At 35.8% G+C, this 10,696-nt stretch overlaps 1 protein-coding gene and 1 long non-coding RNA gene across 2 annotated transcripts; one reads left to right on the top strand and one right to left on the bottom strand.

The window, feature by feature from the left end:
* Nucleotides 1–4,320: 4,320 nt before the first annotated feature.
* LOC122574907 lies at nucleotides 4,321–6,695 on the bottom strand. The gene is made up of 3 exons (XR_006319224.1): nucleotides 6,593–6,695; nucleotides 6,367–6,525; nucleotides 4,321–5,087 (listed from the first exon to the last, which is right to left on the bottom strand). It is a non-coding gene; the product is annotated as an uncharacterized LOC122574907 (long non-coding RNA).
* A 1,453-nt stretch (nucleotides 6,696–8,148) lies between these two features.
* Nucleotides 8,149–10,056, top strand: LOC122574985 (lymphocyte expansion molecule-like). Its single transcript, XM_043743284.1, has 5 exons — nucleotides 8,149–8,392; nucleotides 8,466–8,610; nucleotides 9,040–9,122; nucleotides 9,182–9,329; nucleotides 9,479–10,056. The coding sequence occupies exons 1-5, from the start codon at nucleotides 8,149–8,151 to the stop codon at nucleotides 9,783–9,785; spliced, it is 927 nt and encodes a 308-aa protein (XP_043599219.1). The 3' UTR covers nucleotides 9,786–10,056.
* The last annotated feature ends 640 nt before the right edge of the window (nucleotides 10,057–10,696 follow it).

Here is a 10,696-nt window from a genome sequence, read left to right on the forward strand (position 1 = left end):
TTGCGATATCCTTGCAATCATTAATGACATTCTACGATCTATCTCGATGTTATGTTGTAGAACGTATCAAATAAATGATGTTTTGAAAAAATGAAGAATATCTTCGAAACCGCAACAATGTGAATGAGAATAAAAATGGGCAAACGGTGAAACTTTTTGTTTGTATAATAAAGTACGATTCCTACGAATTCCGTCACTATTCTATAACATCTCAGTGGATTTGAAGGAAGATAAAACTGCGCGCTCTATCCGCGAGATATAAGGTACGTATTTTCCGTATCTGATTACAGAGACACAGAGAATCTTGGAAACGCAGAAACAATTATTTTCTAAATTTATCATTCTGTGTCCTTCGTGAAAGGATTAAACCTTTAAAAAGGTAGATACGAAACTTGGATTGATTGATGATTTAAAAGTCAAATCTGTCGCTCATGAAAAATGCTGCCAAGTCGAAGTCACGTCTATGTAAATTTTCAATAAAACAAACGCACATAGAACATGGGCAGGAGAAAAAGTTTTATATGGAAAGCATAAAAGAGAGATTTCCAATTGAAATCGTATGAGATTTTTATCATACCGTCTTCCTTTCGGAGACCAGTAACTGCATGTTCTCGTCGACATTCCAAAAGGAGAAACTGCTACGATCCTCGGATCGTTTGAGGTTTCCACCGAATATCGCCAATTCCTCGTTCGGTAACAGATTGTCGTCAAACTCCGCCTTCGCCGATTTTCCACTATCAGCTTTCCCTTTCCTCCTCTTTAAGAAGGATCTTTGCGGAGATTTATCTCGCGAGCGTGGGATATCACCTTCGAGCACATCCATCAACGAAAGCCGGAAAATCAATGGACACGATCCGGTATTTTGTATCTACAATATTTTCGAACATAAAATGACACGGGATATCGATTAATCAATCCGACGCAATTCGACAGCTTGTTGATTAAACATTAAGCAGCCGGCGAGAATTTGAGAAATATTTATATAAATTCATGTTATTAACATAAATATATATTTATAATTTGCGTGGCGATGGATAACTTACGCGAATCATTCGATTCATTCGAGAAACGGGGCCCTTTGGAAATCGGATAGCGCGCGCGCAAAATTCCAATTAATAAATTGTGATTTATATATCGTGAATACAGTATGCGATGTACAGTGAATAAAACGTATTATAATTGTAACATTATTCAAGAGAAAAGAATGAAAAATTCTATAAAGAAATATATATTATGCTGCTGAACGATTTAATTCGACGTAGTTGACCATTTTGGTAAATTGCTATGGCCATTAGTGCTTTCTTCAATTTTTAGAAATATTATCGCATCGAGCTACGCGTCTAAATTATGCCAAACTATTTTGAACGACGGAGTAAAGAGACGGAAGTGCTGGAACAGCGAGAAAAATGACGAGAAAAAGGAAGAAGAGAGCGTTACGTTTCGGTGTGTACGAGAAAGATAAGAAACATAAAGATAAATAGAACAAGATAAAAGAATTTAGTCGTCTCTGGTTACTGTAATTTAATCCGTACACGTTAGATGATTAGCTTGGTGGAACAGGTCATTATGAAATTTCTCTGGTGATTTACAATAATAAAATTCGCGTGGAAATTTATGCTATGCATAGCAACGAAAGGTAACTGAAAATGTCGTGATTTAGTTATTTTTGTTGAAGAGTTTCTGCAAGATAAGAGATTTGGATTTTCGTCAAGAAACTGTGCAAATTGTAATATTATATTTATACTTCACGAAGGAAGCGTCTGATGAAACAGTTCCTCGATATTACGGTAAAACAATACGAGGCTTAATGTCTTGTCTCAAGGAAACTCTTCGTTGAAAAGTTCGCCATTATACAGTTATAATACACGGTGTTATAACGATCCTTCAACGTTAATAAAATGACACGAAGTTTAATGTACACGGTTTGTCTTGCTTCGGTGTACTTTTCACTCGAAAGTTCACCATTCGAAAATTATACAATTTCTCAACGTTGGTAAAACGACGCGAAGCTTAATCGTACATCAGTTGTAACAAAAGCTTGTTCGGAAATCTGTTCGGCCAAAAGTTCACCATTTTCCAACTGTACAATCTCTCAATGTTAATGAAACGAGACGAAGCTTAATGGTATATCATTTGTTAAAGAGCTGTGTATTCAAAAGTTCCTCGTTGTGTAATAAAAATCTCTTCAACATCCGTCACATAGACATGACCTAAAATTCCTTTGATCGCAATTATGCACGAGACATTTCTTTTTTCTTTGCAAAAAATTAAAAAATAATTTATTCGTCGAATTTATCAGGCCAGTTTATTACGATACATTTTTTTTTTTGTTCAAAATCCATCGCATACATGGAAATCATTTAAATTCCTTCGATCGCATGAAACCTTTTTTTATTCCTCGCCATATATTTTTCTAGGAAATTTATTCATCGAACTGATCAAGTAGATTTACTGTGTGACACGAGTTTTTCAAGATTCATAGTGTAGTATCGGGTAAATTTAGATATAAATTTTTTCCCAACTATTTACAATTTATTTATAATAAGTTGACTATACAGACATTAATTAGACAGAAAACGATGGTTGTTTAACTGCAACTAAATACGAAAATCACACTCTACCTCAAGCAACTCTCGCAACTCAACAACGCTAACAACTCTATCTCTCAACAACGCCAGCAACTCTTGCAACTCGACAACGCCAAAAACTCTATTCCTCGACTTCTAAACTAACTCTGACTCTCGACGCTCCTTGAACCCAAAATCGTTCTTCTCCTCTAGCGTTCGTTTCCTTTCTTTCCTGATCTCACTATGTCCATGCTCCGCAAGAACTAGCCCTTAGAGTGCTATGGATGCATATATGCGTCTGGCGAAAGCCATCGGTCTGGACTAAGGACACGTATACGCGTTTGTCAATTTTTCCGAGCACCTACACAGAAGTAATACTATTACGTTTGTGTGAGATAAATATAAATGCATTTCAATGTTAATGCCGCGTTCGAAGAAACTGTCTTTTCTTTTTTTTTTTTTATTTAATGCTTTGCACTCACAATTTGTCCAATTTGGACATTTGGTAGAATAATGGTGCCGGCACAACACAATTATCAAGAAGAAAATGTGTTGTTTGTGTGAAAAATAAGAGAAGGAACGACAGAAAATGCGATGTCGGATTATGTATCGATGATTGTTTTGAAATTTTTCATGCACAACTGAATTATTAACTTGTGTTATATTTACTAAATTTAGTTTTCTGGTTTATCGTTTTCTAGTTTACTACCCAAATTCTAGTTTATTGTGAATTTCAATGTTTATAATAAATAATTAATACTAAAAAATAACGCTCTTGAATCATTTAATCTCGCGCAAAAGAATTACTATAACTTATTACGATTTGCGCTTTGAATGGTCACTCAACAGAGTTCAGTATAGCGAAAAAGTATTCAGTCCACAACGATGGTCAGCGCTGGCAGCGTGCCGTCCGTACGGATGACATAGGCTCCGAGTATTCAGCACTCTAAGGGCTAGGCGACCTTAGACACATAGGCCTCCTCCGATGTAAACTAACAACTGAAGGGCAGACAACACTGTTTTTATACTTTGATCGATCTATACTTAGGCCTTTTTTTTCACGATACTACAATAGTATAGAAATAATCTACTTTTCATGATTGTAATTATACACGAGACATTTTCTCACCCGTTATTAAATATTCCTTTGAAAAACTTATTTATCGAATTCGCCGAACTACGATTTGGCATTTTCCATCCACGACACAGCGTCCGTTGTCAATTTTCTATACTTCGCCTATGCCGTACAATTTTAACTTCACCATCCTTTGAAGAGTTCGTGGCAGTGTTTAAAAGGCAACTTTGTTTGCAAGTATCTGACATGAGTCGTGTATCCGCAACAGGAAATTGTTTCGCTAGAATCTGGGGCTAGTTCGTGGCTTCAAAGCACTTATTGCAAGTCATCCAAGCTAATCCAAAAGGATTCAGAGTACCGAGATTATATAGACATTAACGAGTTCGATCTGCGCGGAACGTTGGCTCAAATTTCAAACGGGAACAATTAAATTCTTCGCCTGGTTTGTTTAAAGGAATAAAACGTGGGGTTAAATAGGTAGATACGATGGAAACAGTTTAGTAATTGCCAGTATTCGAGGATCATGCTAATTTATTTGCAGCCGTTCGTTTCTGTGTAATCCTTGATTTCCAGAGCTGAGAATAGGTATTACAGAGATAAGGAAGAATTAATTACTGTCGGCGTGTTAAGCTCTTGAAGGGAGAATTCATTGAGGACAGAAGATAATTATTCTATATTCTTCTGAGAAAGATAACGCGATACAAACAATTATTAGAATTAAGTATTTCGTACTCTCGAAGATTATCATTCAGAAAATTAAAAGAAACCATCGAGCAGAAGCTTTAATTTAAGATATATTGAAGCACTTTCAACGATACTTCGTTTCACTCAGGAAATTAAATAGTCACCATTTGGGGAAAGAACATGAAAAGGTATGTTTCAATAAAAAAAAGAATTCCTCCTCTTTAATTCTTTGGAATAGTAGCTGTCAAACGAAGAAAAAAATTGACGTGGTGAACGTCGAGGGTAATTCAGGAGGGTGGGATTTTTGTCGCTTATTCAGAGAGGGTGTGAAACTCGTCGAACGATCACGGAACTCGTTTTCTCGTTTCCTACATTCCAGCAACGTTTTCCTCATACTCGTACAATGTAATATTAGAGATGACAACGAAATTACATTTCTCGTCGCGTCCGTATCAAAATAACAGATAATCCTTTGACCATGGTAGAACCATTGGAAGTCGTCACGAAAGCCGCGGATAAAGTTATCGCCATTTGTTGTCCTTTCGAATCCGATACTCGCCTCCAGTCCACGATTTTCTGATTTAGAATAGCATTTTTCTAACCAGACAATGGTACACCATTAGGAGAACAATATTGTAAGCCGTGAGCTGCTTTCTTATATGTTTCGCGTATCTTGCAAAAGAATGGGATCGAATCGATGCCATTGTACGATAGACGGACTTCGAAGGAAACGTAACGTCCAACCATACCAAGAATTATTTCTGAAATGGAAATTGGATTTTTAATCGCGGTCTGAATATTCCTGGAAAATTAGCTTTACTTAAATTATTGAAATACGAAGATTCCTGGCAAGTTTAGAGAAAATGAACAAATACTCGAGAGAAAAGAATCGTCGGAACAATCTATGAATTTACAAAGCTAGTTCTGTAAGAATGATATATCATATTATAATATGAAAAATTATTTATAAAATATGGAACCTGTGTTTTCAAGTGTTTTATCGTAACAGGTACTCGTAGGAATTTAATTGAAACACTGTTTCTGCGATCTAAACACATGAAAAGTGTGTAACATAGAAATACGAATATTTAAAAGAAATATCGATCATGCAGATATTTCTCTTAATTATCCACGAATTTAGTGAGCAAAGTTTCAAAAAGATTCGTGATTCCCTGCGCGGCTCACGTCCGGCTCACATGGCATAAGCGGGAAGAGAACAAAATCGTTTAGTGTTGTTGACACGGTCGTCGATTAGTTTCGTGTAGATTGAATAAATTTGCAAACGTTATACATATCCTGTATATGCATATCCAGCGAGGATACAATGGATCATAGAGAGAGCACGGATCATTTGGGAGTTACGTGAAACTTCATTGTTTAGTACCTCGTATGAAAATGGTAATCGATAAAATACGGACGAAAGATAATGGATCGCAATTAATTCGTCGCGTGGTGGCATTACCAGGAGTAATTAGAAGCCTCTCATGCGCCGCTTCTCCAATTAATCTTGAAACAACAGGCTCATACGTTTTCACCATCCAATTACAATTACATTTGTGGCGATTGCTCTTTCTGCATTAAACTGCACCACCCTTTATTTAGTTATTTGTTCGTTGAGAATCAAATTATCCAGTTAATTAATTGCTCGTAATCGGTGTTTGAATGGAAAATACAGGCCGCATAAATTAAAATACATCACTCTTGTTGACAATGAAAACTCAATAAATGTTAAGTGCCGGATTATTATACGTTTACCAAGTTTCTGGCCAAATTTACTCTCCGGTCTTCTGTATTTTTTGTTTTCTAATAGAATGTCTAGAAACTTTGGAAATTGATCCAGCGACTATTTTATCAAGCAAAGATATACGGGGAGAGCTTGGCTGATTATCTGCTGTTGATAATTCACAGCGTGAGTTCACTTCAGATATCTTTGTACATCATATACGTCCGGTATTATCCAGTAGTATCCATTTTGTCCAGTGTTAAAAGTTTATAGAGTAAAGAATGCCAAAATATTTACAATGGTTGTTTTAAACTTACAGACATCCTTAGTTCTATGGATTTCTCGTCGATAAATTCGAACCGAGCAACTCGAAATCGAGGCTTCAAGACATAAGATGGCACCACTCCTCGTCCCGTAAGTCTCACGCTCCATCTCGTTCTCGTTCTGGAACTGGAAACTTCGAAGTGTTCTTGATCCTAGGAAAAATGAATTCGTTTCATTATTTGTTTCTAATGTGGGCTGTAGATTGGTAAATTTACAAACATTTTATATCGATAGTAACGTAATCCAATTTCTGTTGAAAAACGTGAGAAATTCTAGAATTCATCGATCGACAGATATCGTATGAAGTTAGTTCCAATCGCAGAAGGAATTCAAAATCTGTGTTTTTACTTTACTAACCTTTTTAACCTCGTTAAAAGCCTTTGTTCAAGATTGCAATATGTAATTAAAGAAATATTTCCTAGGTGAGGACAATCGATAAGCAGAGAAGATAAGATATCAGATAAGGATAGTTATCGCTAGACGTGGAGTTTTGCCCACTTGTTGGAAATTTTCTACATAATATATAAAATATATAGACTGTACAGAGTACGGTAATCATCATAATATTCAGTATAATATAGTTTACATACATACAAAATATAGTTCATAGCGTTATAGTATAGCGCTCATTATAATACGTAAGACAAATCTTTTTAATTATAAAAAAAAGTTTAGTTAGAAAAAAGTTAGTGATGAAAATACGTATTGCATAAATATACACAGTCGTATTGTAATTACACACGATTAATGTTAGAAATTTGGAAATTAGCAGTTGAGGAAGATCGATTAAAAAAAATCACGATGTCTTGTGGAACCAAAACGCAGTCGTTTAAAATTTGTCGATGTGCGTGCAAATGGCGATGCCAATGCCTAATTCCACGCATGAAGAAGCCTGGTGCGCCATTTGGCGCCGGATCAAAACGCGGCGCACACATTGGATTGCACCCAAAATTCTACACAAACGATCCAGTGTCATCAATACCAGTGGGATCGTACGATCCTTTGATTCCTAAAAGCAAATCCACTGGCATCAGGTATATTTCCATTAAATGCACGTTGACTACCATGAGGGTCACCGGTGACCGGCACTCGATTTGACTATAGCGCCGTGGGGGCTACCGGTGACCGGCACTCGATTTGACTATAGCGCCGTGGGGGCTACCGGTGACCGGCGACGCAGCAAATATTAAAAGTACATAGCACGATTGTTTGAACAAAGCATGATTTTATAACTCATTTTATTTGCTGCAAATGATATTTCAACATAATATGCATCGCATAATGAAAAGTTCACGTCGGCGCCTTGGGCAAACCATGGAAAATTCGTCTGGCAGTCAACGTGTTAACAATTAACTCTTTGTACGTTTTTATAAAAATGCCGCTAAACTACTTTAGATTTCTTTACGACAATTCACGTCTTTAAAATGGAAGTTTCTGCACAAAATTTTAAGTAACAAAGCTTCGGACGATAAAGGTTCAAGTATATGGGTTTAACCACTCGTGACAGCTTTTCTCATTTCTATATGATGAGATTATAGTACAGTTTTACGTGATTTTCTCGTTCAGATTGCTTAAAATTGTACTTGGTACGATGCAGAATGAGAAAATTGAAAATTTCGGAGATGTAAGAAAATTATCGCTACGTATCTGATGTACCAAAATTCCTGCATGAAATACCCTGGTTGCCCAAGAATCGTGAACGTTTTGGTCATCTGTACAAGAGTTAAATCTTTTCTTATTATATCGCAATTAATATAGAGAAAATTTGTTTCAAAATGAAAACTAGCTGGAAGAAGGAGTTGGAGTCTGAAGAATTTTCGAGAACAATGGGAGAAAGAATAGAGAAATATGCGACACAGAGATACCTGATGAAAACAGGACGTGGTCCAGGAACCCACGAAATACCCCAGTGGCCTGACATCATTCTGGACGAAGCTTGCAAGGCTGTTAAAAGAGACGTTGGATTTGGAACTGTTCCCCTTTTCCAACCTGCTTGGCCATCGACTACTCCTGGACCAGGCGAATGATTCGAAATTATTTCTTTATAGATATAAGTTGCTCGATAAATCTTACTAACGCTCTTGATTGTTTGTTTCAGGGTATACAAGGAAGTGTCCTTATTACTACCTGGACAAAAGAAGACGCGAGGGACAGTCTTGCGTGCCAACTTTTGAATACGATGGTTTGCGGCCTAGATTCCGTACTCTAACGAAACCTTGGACGCTGCCATGCAATTTGTTCGTAATTTCCAATTTTATTCAATTTTTGGAACAGAAAGGGGGCTTATAGCGATTGGTCAACTGTGGATATTTATGCATTTATAGGGGAGATTAAGAGAAAATTTATAGAATTTATAAAAATTCTATGAAAGTACATATAAAGCGTTAAATTGTACAGAAATTCTATAAAATTATATATAACATGGAAAAAATATACAATATCTGAATTTATAAAAATTCTGTGAAAATATAAAATATCCGAATGTATCAAAATTCTGCAAAGATTCGACATTCGAAGAAAAGTTCACGTGCTAATGTTTAACAAGTGAAACAAATCTTTGTTTGTCCCGTTCGTAGAAATATGAATTTTCATAAACATTCGCAGTCTATCAATCAAGAAGATATGAATATGAAAATTTGGAACTGATGAATTATTTGTCTTTTTAGGTACGACGTGAGACATCCAAAATCTCTTGAAACTTACCTGGAGAAGATTACTGGAAAAAGAGGACCCTACGATTTGTTCACAGGTTATTCAAGATCGGTGTTACGCGATTCAAATATTCTACATCAATCGATTTGTTTTCAGGACCAAGGGATGAAAGCACGATCAAGGGCTATTTTGCAACTGTGAAGTTGGAGGATCGTGGAGACTGGCCTAGATCGTTGCCAGCAGAAATGGACAAATTGTTGCATAAATCGTATTATTTTAAGGGACGTTGGACCACCTGTCCAAGGTATTATTATCAAAATTTACATTTATGCAATGTGAGATATTTATTCCGCAAAAATATTAAGAAGAGGAAACGAGTTAAATTTCTATTCCACTGAAATGAATATTCTAATTTTTATAATAATCAAAAAACAAACGGCTACTTTTTGATAGATTTCCTAAGGTGTCAGGTACAAGAGCGATGTTGAAAGATCTAGCATTATGTTACAAAGATCCAAAGGAACCAGGCCCTGGTCATTACGACCCTAAATTACTAAGGAAACCAAAGAACACAAAGAATTATCCTTTTAATATAAACATTGAATTTATCAGGCCAGGTCCATCATGGGAAATGCCTGGCCCAGGAAGGTACAAAGTCAAAGATATGCGAACTATAGAAGGAAACGGATGGACATTTCTCTTCAAAAGCAAGGCGCCACGAACAGATTTTATTAGAATCCCTACCTACAATGCTTTTTAATTTTTCCTCCCAATTATTAAACAAGGGATTAAATTCAATTTAAAGATAGCTTACTTCATCTTTGTGATTTTCTTCCGGCTGATACGTAACTGGAAGCTTCAAGATGGAGCCAGTTTCGATCATCCTTCCAGGAGGCACGAAAAATGGTCCAAATGGATCTAATAAACTCACGTCTATCTTCACGTTTCTAATTGAAACGAGTATCAAATTTTGAAATCATTTTTTTAAATATTCTCATATATATCTTATAACATTTATAAAATTATTATTCTTCCAATATTTAACATTCGAATTTTTAATATTAAATATTTGTTTAAAAGAGAAGAATGAAAAATTCTTATTTTAGAAATCGTTCGTTTTTTATTTATATTGGTACTTACTGATTGGAAATATTTTTCACGAAGAGAAATTTTCTGGAAGATGTGCCAATCGCTGTTGGACCAAAGGCAATTTCACGATCCTCGTTCAAGACCAAGATTTCCGGTCTACTAATAGGGCAAATTAATTTCACAAAAAGTAATTCATCGCGTTTCGTTCCGTCCTTCATTTCCAAATCGATCGTGCATGTCACGAAAATCGTGGAAATACAACGTTCGAAAGTTTCCAATAAGCTGATTTCGCCAGTTACTTTATCAACTTCAGGAATCTTCTTCTCTTCCACTTCTTTCTTCCTCTTTTTTCTTCTTGCTTTTAGAAGAGTATAATTATTTTCTTCGTTGTAAATTTTTCTATTTTATATTTATTACTATCACAGTTGTACTTTCGAAATGTTGGAAATTATTGAACTTTCTTCTAAATATCGTAGAAATCATATTTTTTAATTTTTTGACGTGGAAATTGCATCCGAAATTGACTGGTCGTTTTAGCGTTAATAAAAATACCTTCTTTTGCCGATTGCCGATCGATTTTTT

Source organism: Bombus pyrosoma, linkage group LG14 (genome assembly GCF_014825855.1).
Source record: "Bombus pyrosoma isolate SC7728 linkage group LG14, ASM1482585v1, whole genome shotgun sequence".
Lineage (NCBI taxonomy): Eukaryota > Metazoa > Arthropoda > Insecta > Hymenoptera > Apidae > Bombus > Bombus pyrosoma.